The sequence below is a fragment of the Carassius auratus genome, chromosome 38 (assembly GCF_003368295.1).
Source record: "Carassius auratus strain Wakin chromosome 38, ASM336829v1, whole genome shotgun sequence".
Taxonomy (NCBI): Eukaryota; Metazoa; Chordata; class Actinopteri; order Cypriniformes; family Cyprinidae; genus Carassius; species Carassius auratus.
Window position 1 is genome coordinate 7,669,448 of NC_039280.1, and position 18,529 is coordinate 7,687,976.

At 36.2% G+C, this 18,529-nt stretch overlaps 2 protein-coding genes across 2 annotated transcripts in view; one reads left to right on the forward strand and one right to left on the reverse strand.

Moving 5' to 3' along the window:
- The first annotated feature begins 212 nt into the window (after positions 1-212).
- Positions 213-8,268, forward strand: LOC113056864 (V-set and transmembrane domain-containing protein 4). Its single transcript, XM_026223768.1, has 8 exons — positions 213-431; positions 1,566-1,961; positions 5,475-5,528; positions 5,969-6,076; positions 6,263-6,296; positions 6,408-6,532; positions 6,891-6,949; positions 7,821-8,268. The coding sequence occupies exons 1-8, from the start codon at positions 380-382 to the stop codon at positions 7,980-7,982; spliced, it is 990 nt and encodes a 329-aa protein (XP_026079553.1). The 5' UTR covers positions 213-379; the 3' UTR covers positions 7,983-8,268.
- Positions 8,269-14,168: 5,900 nt separating this feature from the next.
- Positions 14,169-18,529, reverse strand: part of LOC113056866 (WD repeat- and FYVE domain-containing protein 4-like) — a 43,661-nt gene continuing 39,300 nt past the window's right edge. Inside the window, 6 exon segments of the mRNA XM_026223769.1 lie at positions 14,169-14,385; positions 14,960-15,080; positions 15,755-15,851; positions 16,299-16,481; positions 18,008-18,187; positions 18,291-18,449. Of these exon segments, the coding sequence (XP_026079554.1) occupies positions 14,319-14,385; positions 14,960-15,080; positions 15,755-15,851; positions 16,299-16,481; positions 18,008-18,187; positions 18,291-18,449 (807 nt within the window). The 3' untranslated portion in view covers positions 14,169-14,318.

Below are 18,529 nucleotides of genomic sequence, written 5' to 3' on the forward strand. Positions count from 1 at the left end.
AAGCTTTGTGACAGTCCACTCTTTATAAAGGCCGTAAACACTACAAAGACACTTCTCCTATACTTTCATATGCTGTAGGTCCAGCTGAAAATTTGTGCTGCTTCCAAAGGTTTTCTCAGGAAATGACATTTCCTATGTACTTTTAACTGGCAGTGGAGAGTGATTACAGGATAGAGAAAGAGAAAAAGAAAAGGAGAGTGGGTGAAAAAAAGAAAGACTGGGAAAGAGGGGTGTTTCTAACTGGGAACAGAGCACGCACTGTTTCAGATTACACACACACACTGAGAGGGAGAAACAGAAAGAAAAGGAGAGAAAATCCCAGGGACTCCTTTCTTTTCTTGACGTTTAGTTGGGTTTATGGAGCCTACGGGTCTGCAAAATGAAGCTCTCTGCTGTTGCGATAGTTCTCCTGACTAGAGCTTTTATTGGAGGTAAGACTGTCTGTTTATGTTGGCCTTTTAATATGCAATGACGAAACAACTTGCAAAATAGCTTTCAGGGGGTACATGATCAGTGAGATTTTTCAGACAACCGCTTCACATTCGTAACTGTATGTAACTGCATCGTTCATCTGCATAAAACAATTTTGCATGCTTATTTTTTTTTTTACTTAGTAAACAAAGCTCTTCTGTTTTTGTTCACTGACCTCATTTTACATTAAATAGATGTAGTTTTCTTCAGTGCAAAAACGTATTGCAAAATGTTGCATTAATCTGAGCAGTCTCAGCAACTAGACATTTTTAGGTCAGGCTTTAATCAGCATTATTATTGTAAGACTTTTTGTTTATGTCCAAATATTTCTTGTGATGTGGTTTTTGCATTGAAAACAGAGCACCGGTTGACCCCTGAGGGACTCGAATAATTGGGACACAACATAAACACGACAAAGGCTTTAAACAGCTGGATACAATCTTGCTGTCATGTTCCCTGCTCTATCCTCTAGTTCAAGAAGGCAGACAAATATTTTCCACCTGTAGTTTCTGTTTGGCACGGCATATTAAGCCCAGATGCATTCAGATATTTTATACCCTTTAGGGGTCATGGATTTGGGCCAGAAAGGAGAAATCACTCATCAAGCATTTGATTGATAATTATGTACAAAGGGTAGGCTTAATAAGCAGAGGCCTACACCTTTTCGGTTATTATGTACAACTTTATTTATTTTTGTATGATTGATTGTCTGTGAGGACCGAAATTAAATAAATAGGGGGAAAAATAAATAAATAAATAAATAGGAAAGCTCCAGGGATAAATAATATAACTTGGTATATAATTATATATATTTAATATTATTTATATATATATTTTGGAAAAATACATTTGCAATTTCTTAGTTTCTTTTGTTTTCTTTTTATGATTTAAATCTATTTTATTTATCTTTTGCCAACATATTTAAATCATGACAAGTAATAACCTTTTTAGATAAGCAATGGACTTTTTCGAAGTCCATACCACAAAATCAGATATACTGTTTTAATATAATACGACAGTTATTACATCAGTAGCAATAATACAGAGGAAAGTGTAAACATGCTTTTATTCTTTTAACTCCATGTATTTTCCAGAGCTGAGTGAAGCTCTAAATGTGACCGTCACACCTGGGCCAATCAGCATGTGTATGGAGGGAGACAACATCACTTTGTCCTGCTTAGTGTCTCAGAGAAAGATAAGCAGCCATGTCCTGGTGCTACGCTGGCTCTACTTCCCCACCCCTGAAGACGAACACCTCGTGGTCAGGATGGGCATGAAGAAGAGCAAATATTATGGCAACTACAGCAAACACTTTCCCCAGAGCAAGTTCCACTTGTGGGAAGAAATGGATGGTCAGATCTACCGTTTGCTGATCCTGAATGTGTCCCTGGAGGACAGGGGCAACTATACCTGTAAAGTGCAGGAAATACGGAAGCACAGAAACAAGTGGAAGGCCTCGTCGAATGGAACAGGGAGCATGGAATTACGAGGTAACTTGAGGATTTTTAAAGCAGTGTCTTGAATGATGTACAATACACTGTACAGTATATGACTTCTTAAGGATACTATAGTCTGAAATGAAGCACAGGTGCAAGTAATACTTGCACTACTTGTACTACAAAATGGCAAAGAATACTGCAGAAATATGCAAAACACAAATGACCAAATTCACAATGTGAAAGCTTTTAAAGCAAGTTACCAATCTGGAGTTCAAAACAAATGTTCAATTCAGGAACTAATCACTAGCGCCAACGGACATTGTGGTTGGGTTGGATGTAGTGAAAGAGTGATGTCTTGCCACGGTCAGGGCTAACCACACAACAGCTGTTTCCTCCAGTTCACTAATCCTTTAGTTCACCCAACAGAGGGTCAATTCCAATTCCACAATTGGTGACAAAGGTCTTTGTTAGCTATTTGTAAACTTCTTTTACAGATGGGATGGTCTGCTTTTTCAGAACATCACAAAAGAACGACTATCAGGTTCACATAGTGACATTATGTCAACAGTTCAAAGCCCAAATCTAAATAGTTTTCGAATGGTCCATAAAATTTCAAATAATCAACGTGAAAATGAGGCGTATATGTTCCCATTTCTCAAGTTGTAGCCTTGTCTTACATGCTAGCTTCAGTGTGTTTGTAAGTCTCAGCGTTCCACCTTCCACGTATATACATCATTTCCACTATAAATGTGTTCTGGGCCAACACAAACAGACCATGAGGCTGTTAACGAGAGCAAACTGGACATGCTGTGGGGAATGAGAGAGGAGACTTGGCAAAAATGCAATTGAAAACATTTACTCTGGCTGTATTATGAGTTTTCCTATGGTGTTCGGACACCAAGAGGTCCCCAAAGCCTCAGTGTCCATTGGATTAATCATTTCCGTGATAAATGGCATTTGCTTGATGCTAGCAACAATAAAGAGAACAAATAAGTGTTTGTTGCATGCACTTGCAGTGACAGTTTACTCAAAAATAAAGATTTTGTCATCATTTACTTAATTTCTGCAATTAAATACTTTCTAGCTTCTGTAGAATTCAAATTATATTCTGAAGAATATACTTAAGCTTTCAATCATTTAAAAATCACTTTGTGTGATTAATAGACTAAAATGTTAGTTATTCATTGAAAAATCTTTACCTTCGAGAGTTGAACTTGAGAACTGAATAAGTCCATGAATAAGTCAAATTTTGTGAAATGGTTTTGTTCTCTCAAAAACATGCCAATGAGAACTAGGGCAGATGTAAAGATTTTCAGTGAATAATAAATTACATTTCAATCTGTTCTTCACACAAAGCTATTACAGGCTTCAGAAGGCTTGGAATACAGTGCACAAGTCATTTTTCTTCTTTTATGTTCCACTGAAGAAAGACACTCATATGGGTTTGGAACAACATGGTGGTGAGTGGATGATGACCCAATTTTCATTTCTGGATGAGCTATTTCTTTAAAGTAACTCTTTATAATTTATAAAGTTCAAAAAATGAATTTATATATAGTTATGCTACATCACTGGCCATGACAAACCATTGCATCTTTTTTGTTTTTGTTTTGTTAAACTGACATTTTAGAAGCTAAAAAAAATATATTATATATATTATATATAAATATGAATATATTCAAGCAGATTTTGTTTAGAGAAATAAATGCAATAAAAAAAACTTCCATAAAGTGCATATGTAGCTGATTATTTACTTGAAGAAAAAACATCAACCTATATTTCACATATATAAAGTTGTGTTTTTGAATAAAAGCAACAGGATATTTTTGCAGGGGTTAGACAACCACTGATACCACACTTAACCAAATCGGAGACACAAAAATAAAAGATAAAACCAAGTGAGAGAGTAAACAAACAAGAGGCAATAAGAAAGGAAATGAAGGTCGTAGGTTGACTTAAACCGGGGAATTTGTCTTGTGAAAGATACAACAAAACAATGTCAACCAGCTGAAATACCATGAATAAAATAGACCAAAGCAGGACCACAGAGTTAGGTTAACCACTTACAGCCACAGGGTCGGCCAGAAAATGACTTAATGCTTTCCCAAAACAAAAGCGGCACTTAAACATACTGTACGCTCTTCCCCACCCTTTTGACTTTGAATCTGTGCACATTATTCTCGAGTGTTATTGCACAAACTGCACAATGTGTCTGCAGATCTGAAAATGTGCTGAACCCTTCAGCTTAGCAGGGGTTTAATAGAATGGCTTTGACTTGAAAGAAAATGCAGATCAGATGTGTAACTGTATAGCTGCTACGGATGGAGTCACAGCTGTTCTGGTCTTCATTTCAAGCAGAGTCGGTGCTAATGTAGTTCATGTGAGCGGAGACGCACAACAGGATCTGTTAGGGCCCAGAACACATAGAGAATGGTGCTAAAAAGTATTTTAATATGCTGATGATCAGGGCTTCTGTAGGTTTTTTTGAAGGGTTTGTTTAAAGCTCATGCCTTGTGCTTTTCACTGCTCTAGTAATTAACAATGTGAAATTACATTAAAATACTTTCTCATAACTGAATATGTAACTATGTTTTTGTTTGGCTATAGCCAATGAAGGGAGTGTTCCGGAAACTTCATTAAATATATATATATATTTGTAATGCTAGTGGCACACAAATTAAAGTTTTAAGGGAGTGAGAACCTTTATTGTGTTTCATCATACAAGGATGTAAATTTTATTCAGCTAATTTGACATTTTACCTAAATATCCTACAATTAGCTTTGAAAGTAATTCTGTCCAGCAGTGCCCTCAACATCTGTAAGCTATTTTCTCTGACCTGACATGTTTAAAAAAAATGCTATGCAGTAAAAATTTAAAGAAAAACAATTAAATAAAGAATGAGAGAAAATATGATTTTCCATATATTCTCAGAAATCAGAGTTTTGTTTCCTAGGTAAACAAGTATTAACAGTAATTAACAGTAGACTAAGTTTTTTAAACATTGATGTAATGGATGCTGTATGTATTAATAGCTGTTTATAAGCTTTATGTGATTTTGTGATTGTGAATAGCTGTTTAAGTTTTAAAGCCACATTTCTCAGGGTCAAAGGTAAAATATTTTTTAGAGGACTCTAAAACAAATTCCTTTTAAACTAAATGTCCTTGCCTGGTTATACTGAAGCTAATAAAGCACAACCCTGAAAAAAAATCTGCAAGGAAAACAAGATGTTGGGGAGAATGACTGGGCTGAGCCTTGAGCCAAATATGCAACAATGTTAATACATTTCATTATTGTGTTTTCCCCTAAACTTAGATTGTTAAATTACAATACAAATGTGAAGCACAACAAAATCCACAACTGAAAACCAGTTTGGTAAAAAAAAAAAAAAAAGAAGAAAAGAAAAGAAGAAAAAAAAAAAGCACCTAATCCCATTGGTTAATAAAAGCACAGTCTGATTTAAGTTCTCATAAAATGTTCGTTTCTTTTTTTAATAAAATTATTACTTTTTACTTTTAACTATTTTTACTTTACACGCTTCACTTGTCTTTCTTAATGTTTTCAGTACATCATATACCGAGCACAGGAAAGGCTGATGTCATATGGCGCATGTTTAAAGGTATGCTGTTATCTCATTATTTTTAATAAAATAAGAGCATGTTGTTTATTGCAGTCTGGAGTTTGGTCTCTATCACTGATAAAGTGGATAGGATCACAGCTTTGGCTAGTGTGTTACATCTCCCCCCTACTGGTGGAGAAAGACCAAACCAAATTCAACCAAGTGTAAACCAAGTGTGCTTGCAGTGTTTGGTTTATTTTTGTGGTCAGCTCTGACCAAGCTTATATTGGAATAAGGATCCTTCTTTGGTTTATGAAACTTTATAACTCCACTCCAACTCCAATTTCCACTACATTATTAAAAAGTCTACTACATTTTATATACAAAATAAAAAAAATACATTATTGTGTGTAAATGAAAGTAATGCATCATTGTTGCTTGCAAGGTCAGGGCTTTGAATTTATATTTACACCACATTGCTATGCTGTGATCTTTCTCAGATTTGTATCTGTGTGCTGTGCTCATCTGCTCTATCGGTCTGGTCTGTATGCTTGTCTTTGCCATGACTATCACATGTCAGCACCTGCAGCACAAACGAAGACTACGAGGTGATGAGCTTTTTAACTTAAAGTCATGTCATTTACATGATACTTTTAAAAATACTGTCATCAGAGCAAAATGCACTTCAAAATACATCAAAAATTATTTTATTCTTATTGTATGATCGTTTTTCTTATTATGACACACATTATTTATTTATGTTCTTATGCCTGTTCAATTCTATCTCTATCTAGCCAGTTATTATCTTGTGAAGTGTCCTGAAAACAGGTAAAGCTATGCAACATGATTTACCACTGCTTTACTGTTTTAAGTGATTGACTGAATGATTGATTCTTAGATTGATTCGAAGAATAACTTTGTTCTGTTTTATATATCCAGTTCAGGAGAGACAGTTACCAGTGTGTCCAGCTCCTCTCCTGCAATGCACAGAAAAGAGAGACGACACAAACCGCAGCTCAGAAACATCACTGAACAGCTACCACCACCACAGATCCCAGCTAAAGGTACGTAACAGACTGAAAGCCTTACATAACAATAAATAAAAAATGACTGGTCAAAATATTAGGTAACACTGTATAAGAAGGTGCAATTCAGTTAAGTTAGTTAAAAAAATAGGTATTTTGAAACATGAAAGAGAATTTATTGCATTTCATTATATAGGTTAATGTTAATTTATTAATGTACTATTGTTCATTATTAATTCTTGTTCATTTAAAATACATGAATTAATTGTTATTTACAGTGAAATTAGTACATGTAAAAATGATCATTAACCAAAGTTAATAAATGCTTTAAATTATTTGATGTTACCAAATGTTAAACTCTTAAAAGTATTACACATTTTGTCATATTTTTTTCTAGCACCTGTACCAAGAAAGCCACGTAGGACCAAACTTTTAAGGGCACAACCTACAAAAATGGTAGGAAGGTTAACACTTATTGAACTCATTTTACATAATAGCATTATTTTCTTTCATAATAAAGCATTTTAAAAAAATTAAGTGATGCTAATAGGGTATCATAATTGTCCTAAATATATATCTTGATAAATTACTTGTCTTATACAGTAATCTGTTTTGTATGTGTAATCTTTTTATTCACAATTTGATAATATTTGCATCTAATGACACACTTTCTTTAGACTCACAATTGAATTTTCAAAGACTAGAAACATGCAAGAGGGAAATAATGTGGCTTTCTCATTGAGCTTTATGTTCGCCACAGTTATTGCTATACCAACTTCCATTTATGGGTGTTATAATTTTATTTACTATTATTGCTTTCCAAAGCGTGATTATTTATTTAACATGCTTGATTCATATTAGATTAGTTTCCAGGGAAATCATCACTGAAATGCAGAAAAGTAGCAAAAAAAAAAAAAAAACAGAAAATGTTTTACGGTCCAGCATTGTATTGTGAAATCCGGTTATAATCTGGTTGGTCAACGATAAGCTTGATATATTCTTTATTAGCAAAACACAGACTTCTTTACATAAGTGTGATTAGCATGGGATCGGAGAACATTTATACGTCTATCCTACTGCTCTGTCCATTTGCTTTGTTTGCATTCCATTTTAGTACTTCCTTTGACCATCTGAAATATATGTTTATCAGATGAAGTGGTTGTTCCAACATACTTGAGACTCCTAGTTAGAACCGTCTATGAACAATCCTAAAATTATACCTATAATTTCATGTTGTTCTGACCCCATATTCCCCAGAGAAACTCCTCTGACCACATACTGTAGTCTTCATATATCTGAAACGCCCTGTTCTCTTCTCATCCTCAAGCCAAGGGTTGTAGAGGACAGTCTGACATACGCAGAACTGGAGCTGGTGAAACCGAAGCCTGAGCTGAAAACAGACTTGACTGGATGTGCACAAATTGAGCCTACAACACAATGCACGGGGACTGTATACGCCCAAATACTCTTTGTCGAGAAGCAAGTGTAAATATGTACAGTATAGAGTTTCATACCAAAATTATTTATGAGATTAAAATATTTTTACCTACACCCTGATGTTGTTATTTCATGTGTACTAGTATTAGTATAAAATCTGTCATACAACAACAGCATTTTCTTTCAAAAAGTAAGGATTGCATTATGAATTTAACTCCAAACATGCATAATTTTATTATGCAATTTTGTAAAGTATGGAACAATTGTATGTTTTTGCTATGTTGTATAAAATAAAGATTAATCCTCTAAAAGCAGAGGATGACACAGCATGAGCAAAAAAGCCCACTGATTTCTTGTCTCATTTATGTCTGTTTAAACAGGTCGTCATTGTGTTGTTTATTTAAGCATATTAAAGAACTTTTAACCCTCTGATGATATTACTAGAATAAGACCTAAGATCAGTTAACTTGGTTGCTGTAGTTTACTTTACTAAACTGAAAATACACATATTAGCTACAGTGTGTTATGTTAGTTACCTGTATATGGGGTATGTTATTTTTAAGCAAAATACATAATACACTTATATTTATGCATATAATGCAGTTTGTGTACTATGATGTATCTTGGAACAGTTTATAATAATTTAATTTATTTAAAGTAAATATTAGAAACATGAACATTTATATTATGATTAAGAGATAAAGCATTATTGCATAGTCTGTTTCTTCAAACACTATAATACAGTACAACAATAAAATCTGTAATATTTTCTAATTCATAAGATGATTAAACATTTTAAACATGCTATTGGTTAGCTACAAATAGGCAAATATAATTGAACATATAATATCTTGAACAGCTAAAACCTGTTATCTACACAATTAGGTTTAGACAAGATGAGTACAAGAGCACAGCTATTATAAGCATAACACCATTGATACAATGCACACATTATGACATCTCAGTTCGTCTTGTCCTCTCTTATCGTCCGTTCTTGAGTTTAATCTCCCTTTCTCTCTCTCTCTCTCCATTTCTCCCACACACAGTGACTGTGATGAACCCTTTAATGGTTACATTTATTAAAATCATACTAATTGTAATCATGCTTAATAATTAGCTTTACAGTGCATTATAATTGGGTTAGGCTACAAGATGGTTCTGCCTAGGTGCTATAATTTATTTGATTTAATTATTCAGAGGAGACCAAATGGTTTGACATTTAATGTCATAAAACCACCGATGTATTAAAATTGAGATGGCTATTGTCTTTTGAGAAGGTCATTTGCTTCTCTTCGTGAGATATATGGTGATTATTTTCCAGTCTATTAAGCGCCTCTACTTAGCACAATTAGCCGCATGCACAAAGGTTAAAGAGAGCGACTCTCCCCTTCAATGTGGTCACAGCGCATATTAATGAGCAGATGCAGCGTGAGGATGGCAGAGGGGCCCAGGAAGGAGCTCAGAGGGAGAGAGAGAGAGAGAAGGATACAGTTTCTCCTGCGTCCTCAGCCCTGGATCACTCTGAAACATTAGCGTCGAGCATAAACACAGCTATACTCTTCATCAAAGCCTGCCTGTCTCATCTCGTCTCGTCTAAACTTACCATGACCTTCTGCTGTCCCGCTTTGTTTTTGTTCTGCAGGAGTGTTTATATACTGTATGCTGCAGCAGTGGAGCGCCTTTCTGCCCCGGATTTTCTCAGAGAGGCCTCTGTGCTCTTTTGTATGGAGCTACAGTATGTGCAGATATTGCAACCACAAAAACCCAGAACAAAGCGAGAATGGCAGCTGTACTCAGGGGACAGAAATCCACAAACTACACAGAGATTCGTATATTAACGCAGAGCACATTCTGGTCTCAATTTTGTTGTTTTGAACAACACCCTTGTCCAAATATAAAGAGGCTTCAGCACACAAAAAGAGGGGGAAAAAAGTCTGTGATTACTTACTCACGCTCATGCTGTTCCAAACTTGCAGTTATTTTCGCAGAGAAACTCCAAAATGAGAAAATCTGAAGAATTTTTACACCGCTCCTTTCTTCGCAGTTTATAGCGACCTAAGGGAGATATTATTTTTACACGACAACCGTTTTATGCGCTGAGCTTGCAACTTTAAAAGAAACGGCTAAGCAAATATGTATATGGTTGTTTACTCACGCTCATGCCGTTCCTTGTGCTTTTATTTTAAACTCCAAAGATGAAGAACTGCTTGATTGTTTGTTTGTTTGTTTGTTTAACCACTCTTTTCCTCCATTAAGTTCTTAGTGACGTCGATACCCGATTCGCGCCTTCCAGCGGTGTTGGACGTGGCAAAGCTTTATTAAAACCTGGCGCTATTTTCATGTCTCTTATTTTTGTGTAGACTTCACATTTTTATAATGTTGTAGGCCTATACTTTTTTTCTTAAAAATAAATAAATAACGTCTGTCTCTCTCTGTCGCCTGGCCCAGTGCGTGCGGAGTGCGGACTCATCTTGCGATTCAGTAACCGATTGCAGTAAACATTAACTATTTTTCCTAGATACATTTTATTAAAAATAATAATAATAATAATTAAGTTACAAAATTAAATTCAAACTCTCATATTTAAAGTCACCGTATAAAATAAACCACTACATGGCAATAGCCTACATTTTGAACAAATTTATGCATGGAACAAACAGTTATTTATTATTATTATTATTATTATTATTATTACTATTTTAACGAACAATTCCATTACATAAATTCTTACTGCAGTGAGTGAATACAGTGGACTTTTAAAGGGGACATATGATGCTTTTTTTTAAAGATCATTATTTTGTGTATTAGGTGTAAATTATATGTTGACATGCTTTAATGTTCAAAAAACAGTATTCAGTATTTTCAAATACTGTGCATTATTGTAGGTCCTCTTTGCCCCGCGTAATTTTCTACAAAGTCCCTCCTTCCAACAATCGCAATCTGCTCCGATTGGCCAACTGACCCAATGCATTGTGATTGACCGATCGTCGCAAGCACTCATCGGAATTGTCTTTCCATAATTGCGAGCTTCATCTTTCAAAATAAATTTAAAAACAGTTAATAATGTCCTTAGTTTTACCATCAGTTCAAGCTCAAAAGGGTAAAAGAGTCATGTGACAGACACAGTGATGAAACTCAAGCGTCAGAGATCAAGACAGCTGTGTGACCCTCTCTCACTCATTCACACACACACACAACTCTGCATTTGAATATTCAATAGCAAATACTTAAACTAATAACAAAACTTAATTACAGTAGCTGATTCAGAAGCACCATATCATAGCAAAGGCAGAATGACCTCCTCTCCTAAGTTCACGAAACGGTCGTCCATAAAATGTGTTGCTGTTCTGTTGTAAGTAACCTAAATGCATGTACTTTCAGAAGGCCAAATAAAGTGCTTTTGCTTTCGCCAATATACACACACAGCATCTCCCTGAAATGACTGCTTCAACACTATGCGGTTTCACCTTTGCTTGAACATTTGGGCAGCATTACGCAAATATTTTCACATAGTGACGTAGACATGTGGGGCGTGTTTGAATGAGCCATGTGGAGCGTGGCAGTCTTAACTTTGATAAAGAATATCTCTTTTGATTTGAGACTTTACTCTTTGCAACTTTACAGATCTTCTTTATGCACCAAGAGCTTGTAACACTCCAAAGAGAAAGGAAAAATTGAAATCACATCATATGACCCCTTTAATAAATCTTTATTTTCCACATTTTGAGAACAAACACTGCTCTCCCAAAACACAACGGAGATATAATGTTATGGAACGGCTGATCTCAGATTCCCATCCCCGTTTTCTTTATGGCCCGACCCCCATTGCTGGATTATTCATGCTGCTTAATGACGGCTATTAGGAGAAGACAGTCTCCAAAGGTTGGAGGGGAGCAACAATTAGCCCTCTTCCCTAGAGAGGCAAGTGGAGCGTGGCCTGGTGGGAGCTCCCAGTAATCACATCTCTTTCCCTGCTGTCTGCCTGCTTGAGAGAACCAGACTCAGTCCCACCCATGTGCCAAATAGCCCCTTAATACACAGCAAAGTTATACAACACATCTGGGCAGATGAACAGAGAAGGACCAGAAGTTTGTTTTGCTGGTGAGACTGTTCAACAAGTAAATCCAGGAAGCCTGAATATGTAGCCAAGCGTTTAAGAAATTTAATACAACACTGTACATGAAAAAAACAAAACAAATGTAAAACAAATTTGACAACGATACATATTTAAGTAGCATAAAATTGTTTAAAAAGGTTCAGGGTACAAATTGCAATTCTGTTGCAGATGCATGGGTTGCTCTGCATGAAGTGAACTACATTCTTAAACCTAATGGACATCTGTGTTGGTTCTATGGATTTAACTACCGCAGTAGCCCTGACAACAACCAAAAACATTACATCAACTGCTGGATGCTGCCAGGGGACCACATGTGCAATTGGACATTTCAAAGAAAGCTTATATTTGCTAGTATTTCTGTAGAATAAACACACGATTCATTAAGGGTAACAGAAAATACTGGCTATTAATCTGGCTCCATGCAAACAGAAGCATCATTCAAGGTCATGACTAAATGATGCTATTCATATCATAAGAATGATTAGCATTCCTTGCAGATTATGTTACACATTTAAACTTTATGTGTTTACAACGTCTGTGAAATTAATCAGATTAAATATGCATTGGTGTGCTAAACAGATACATTCTGCATTGTGAAGCTGATTATAAAATGAACAATAGTTGCATTTGCCACAACAAAGCATAGTTTGCTAATGTTGGAATGAGGTTTGGTATGATGTGGATTGAAGCCTGTGATTTGAGGGATAAAAACTGGATGTACAGTATAAACACGTTTTCTCAACCAAGCAACAAAGAACTGCTCTTTCCAGTCCTTTACCACACTGCAAAGACAAAATGATCCACATTCAAATTGTATATAATAAAGCCGCTCAGATTTGACATCCAGACCAAAATAAAGGGGTTTTGAAACCTTAATGTTCAAGTGTTTCACATTGTACTTATATTTGTAAAAATTCCTGCATGCGATTACATCTGTAATTAATTTTTGTAATTACATCTATAACTGTAACACTGTTGACCCATCACCTTAACCCACCCTTAAACCTGTTCCTAGTCGTATCCCACCTCAATAGCAGCAAAAGTGTTTTGCAATACAATATGAACACAATAGTACATTGTACTAATTTTTTTGATGTAAGTTCATAGACCAAGAAATCAATAGTTTAATACTGTTCAGAAAGGAATTAATTTGATCAAACGTGACAGTAAAGACTTTTACGTTGTTACAAAAATTCGTGAAATAAATTCTGTTCTTTTAAAATTTCTATTAATCAAAGAATCTTGAAAAAAATATTAATATATCAACATTGATATGAGAACCAAATCATCCTAAAACACATTAAAACAGAAAACACTTATTATAGTTTAGCATGAGCAAAAGACACTTCTTTCACATACATTTAAAATATTGAAAACCGCAAATGTATAGGTAAATCTGAGTGTTAGCAATAATAATTAATTACACAGTCAAAACAGCACATCACTGTTGTTTCATGTGTGCCATAATTTAGTGCCATTTATTTCAGAATACTTCAGATCATGGAATGCATGTAAATGCAGTTTTACAGATCCACACCCTCTAAGATGGGAATCTGGGGCACATTGCCAATGGAAACTCTGACTCTAATTGGCTGAGGAGGTTGATTCAGCCCTTTAACAGTAGCATTTTCCCTGATGTTCCACACAATGATAGCAGGACTGCACAACGAGTAAGCAATTTTACTTTGATTTAATTACAGCTGGTTAAAGTTAAGTAATAAAATCTTGATATACAGTATAAACTGTATAAAAAAATCTTCCTGCATAAAAAACAACTAGTAAGCAGAACCCTGCTGCTTTATAAAATACACCATTCAGTATGTCCACTGGTGTAGTTTAAAAACAAAACTATGAAATGGCACACAAGCGAATGGCTTTGAAACTCCAGCATACCGGGGTTTATAAAATAAACATTACTTTGGATTTCTGAGAGTCCAGTGAGAGAAAGAGAGCTACTATACAATAAAACTGATCCACCAAATGGGCCTACTTTGTTTTTTTTTAAATGGCATCATTTTTAATTTCTTAAATAAGCAGTGTTGTGTTTCCGGCCCTGGCCAGCAAGCCTCACCCAGTCCAAGAAAGAATGCGTCATCCCTGTAATTCACCAGACCCAGAGTGGGTCTCCTGAAGTCAGCAGTCCTGCTGGAAGTGGTGAGAGCAAAGTGCATACGTAGGCAGCACTTAAGCTGGACTCTCCACTGGCATGTGGCTGCATTCAGCTGCAGTTACTGCCGACTTTAACACAGACTGACGGATGATTGATTGATCCTAGCTCTCTCAGGTCCAGCTGTACACCCTGCCCCAGGCATCACCGACCAGCAGTGTGCCATGTGTTCTGAAATCACAAATTAAAATAAAAAAATAAATAAAAGACACTGCTAATCATTTGGAGCTTTAAGAGAAAGTTCACCAAAAATGAATATTCACCATGTTGTTTTTCTTAAGCCGTAGGCCCTTTTTCTTCTTTTTTAAAATTGTATAAATAAATTAGTAATAAAAAAATAAAGGCATGCTTTTTGTTGGAATGAACTGCGATGCTAATAGAGTCTCATGAATGCAGTCATGTACAGAAGACCAACAGCAAAGGTCATTAATTTTCATGAAATAATAAATTAAATTTCAATTTATTGTATAGAATACATCCAGAACATTTGGAATGTATACATTGTTTTTTAATTTTCAAGTTTGATGCTGATCACTGCAATTATATAGACAAACGTGAGCATGAAATTTTTTTTTTATCTCCTTTTGTCAACCAAAAATGAAGAGTGTACATTAGAACAAACAATGAGTAAATGATGACTTAATTTTACAATTCAGGTGAACTACCCTTTAATCATGTACTGAATCATTTAAAACATTAGAGGATCCATTTGAAACCAGCTTTCAGACCACGCTTTCTTCAATACCTTGATATGCCCAGAGCCGTAATCGCAGGGTTGTTTTTGCAGTGTCGACGAGAGTCGGTCTGATTGCGGTTTAACTCTCGACAGAGCACCAGGTGTCTTTCCCACTTCCATGAGCTGCTGTCTAAGAAAAGCAAAAGCAAGAGTGAGATATGAGACAGAGATTATTTATGGTCAGCACGTTGCTAAATTGAGAGAAATACATCTAATATAAAGCCTTCACTGTTACAACGAGTTCCCCCAATTTAATTTAAACGTGTTGATACTTACACGCGCTGACGCTGTGCTGTAACCAATGTGTACCAAATTGGATTTGGTTATTATTGCTTTCTAAATTGCATGCCTACATCAGCAAAATTGCTCATCAGTGTTTACAGGCTGTATGTTTAATAACTTTGCCCCATAATTCCTCGCAGCTAGCCCTAATGCGTCGCACAAAACAGTAGATCATTATGAACTTTTGTTCGGATCGCTCAAAAACGAACCTCAGGCTGGGCGGCTGCACCATCACACTTAAGAACAGACGTAATCCGATTTACACAGCATTTTTGAAGGATGTCTAGTATTTGGTCTGGCTATTTAATTTCAAACATTACTTGTATATTAGAAAATAACGATTCTCCTGACGTCACAAAGCACATTGTTTTCCAATATTCCAGGAGCGAGTTCCTGTTATTTCATGCTGGCCATTAAGGAAGCTTGTGGGTTATAACGGTCCTATGACCGGAGGCGAGAAAAAAAGCACATATTCACGCTCTTGTTCAATTCTGCACTTAAGGTGAAGTGTATTAGTGTTACCTGCTTCCTCAGGAGCCGATGACAAAACATGCCCTTGAGACACAGAGCACTCCTCATGTCCAGGTAATTGTACTCTAGTATATTCAGTCTTCCATATCTGCAAAAGAACCACACGGTTAATGAAAAAAAGAGAAGAAAAAAAATCGAATGCAATTGAAGCTATATTCATAAATCAAATCTGCCGGCCATTGATGTCGCAGGTCCAGGCTCCAATTGATGCCTAATTTAAGAAGCACTTTGATTTAATAACTGCTCTTACCTCATCTAAAGTGAGCACATGTAACTATTAATGCTTCTGTGGGACTTCTCAGCCAAGCCTGTGAGCCCCATTTCAATATCCCAGTTACCATATTTTAATATTTTGCAGCTATATTACCTGACTATTAAGCAGGAAACACTACAGGAAAGATTTATTGCTCGAACACAAAGGTGTAGTCTTTGGAGAAGACTTCTCATTTAAACTCTCTCATTATAAAGTTCTCTATGTGAACGCTACGCCTCATCATCTTTTAGTCAGAGGCCCGTTCTGAAGATCTGGCCGTACCCGGACGATGCCGTCGGCGCAGCCGGTGATGATCACGTTGCGGGGGTCCCACTCATACTTCTGTGTGAAACAGCAGCACAGAATGTTTCCTTCAGGCCAACAGGAAGTGTTTAAAGAGGCCAGTAGCTGCCCCTTCATGGTCCACAGGTACAAATGGGTCTCTGCGCATGACACAATCTCACCCTGAGAAAGACACAATGGTGATTAATGTGTCCCATACCAGGCAAAAGACACTGTTTTTGTTTGAGTCAGTAATTATTTTATGATCAGAAGTGACATGAAGACTCTGGTAATTTAGTTTCTTGCTCTTTTCTCTGACTGCCGTCCCTAGTCTCCTCAATGCCCGCATTCTGACTGTTAGGATTTTTTTTTTCTTTTTTTTTTTGTATACTTGTTTTCTTTTTTGTGGGGATGCCACCTGGATGGGGGTGGGGGGTGGAGTTAACACAACTTTTGTAAGAAATGCTGAACTTATGTCAATGTTTTGTTGAAAATCATAAATAAAGTTGCAAAAAAAAAAAAAAAGAAGTGACATGAAGACTTTTACGTTGTTATAAAAAATCTATTTAAAATAAATGCTGTTCTTTTTGAACTTTTGATTCATCAAAGAGACTCAAAAGCTGCTCAGCTGTTGTAATAAAAAACTGTGATAATAGGAAATGTTTCTTGAGCACCAAATCATCATATTAGAATGATTTCTGAAGAATCATGTGACACTGAAGACTGCATTCAAGAACTTATTGACAACAAAAATTTGAATGGTAATGTTTCTCTCTCAGTGTCACACGTCCTGATGTTGCTGAGTTAGATGTGTTCCTAGGTCAACATATTTTGTTGACCCTGGAACAACATTTTACTCAAGAAATGTAGTCTTGACCATATCCCTACACCTAAACATAACCTTAACCATGAGTGATCCTTAAAATCAGAGGAAATGATAGATGAATGACACTGATGTACAAGCACCTAAGAGTGATTGTAAGCAATGTTGTTCCAGGGACAACAAAGATGTTGTCCCAGGAACATGTCTCACTTGGTAAAATCAGGTTCTGCCTCAATGTCCAAGGTTTCAAACAAGCCAACATTCAAATGCTCTATAAATATGAATTCATAGTATGAATTTGAAAATATTTTAATTTAATTCAAATTCATCTGAATTCTATTTACTGTACATATAAATTGCAATTCTGCATTCTTTGTGCTAATATGAATTTAACGTACATTTAAAAGGCATTCTAAATTATTTTTTATGCATACAAGCCTGATATTTACAGTGGCCCAGAATACATTTGGACATTTAAGCAACCTTTAGAATGTGTGAAGAAATAATAATAAATGGGTAAATTGGAATACTTTCAATTTGCTGTAATACTAAATGGAAGGAGGTTTGTAACTATAGATCAATACTTTTCTCCCATGTTTTTAGCTCCAGGTATTTTTCACGCTGTGTAAAGGGGTTTAAGCATTAAAGCAGGTCTGAAGGGAAGGATGTGCACACCCTTCCTTCACACAGCTGGCTGAGGGGAGTTTCAGAAACCACTCTGCGGGTGCAAATGAGCCGGTATAAATGTGTCATCCAGACAGCAACACGAGCCAAACGGCCCTAACCAAATTAAATGTGCGGGAGTGAGATGGATGGAGAGAGATTTGGGAGCTGAAAAATGCAGGCTGACCTCAGAGCGGGTATGTTTTTTCTGGAGGGTACTCACGGTCAGGTCATTAATAGCCAGGGCAGACACGGCAGAGGAATGTTCTGGTAACTGTGTGATGTAGCTGAGGTCCTCCAGGTCCCACAGGATGCAGGTCTTGTCCAAAGAGCCGCTAATAATCACACTGTGTGCTTCTGATGCTACCAGACACGTCACTGTGTCTGTGTGTCCATACAATGTCTGATATGGAAAATAAACATTTATTTAAAAAAATGAAACAAAATCTTAACATTAATCATTTCCAAACTGCTTTGTGACAGCTAAGCATGAACATGGCTCTGACCTGTTTGAGTCTCATGTGTTTAAGTTTGTCCTTGCTGATGGAGATGTCCCACACACAGACAACAGTGCTGGTCCCGGCTGTGATGATGGTGCTGTTGTTGGGACAGGCAGCACATACAGCATCTCCCCAGTCCGACACGCTCTCACACACTGCAAAGCTCTGAAACACAAGTAATAAACAAGCTATCAAACTTTAACAGCCAACCAGAAGTAACCTTGTTTAATAATAAATACTTCAGA

Bases quoted from the DNA above. Each gene is read 5' to 3' on its own strand.
- LOC113056864 (XM_026223768.1), top strand. From the start codon at position 380: ATGAAGCTCTCTGCTGTTGCGATAGTTCTCCTGACTAGAGCTTTTATT. The intron at 1,962-5,474 runs GTAACTTGAGGA...TAATGTTTTCAG, and splicing joins AGGGAGCATGGAATTACGAG to TACATCATATACCGAGCACA. The intron at 5,529-5,968 runs GTATGCTGTTAT...GATCTTTCTCAG, and splicing joins CATATGGCGCATGTTTAAAG to ATTTGTATCTGTGTGCTGTG.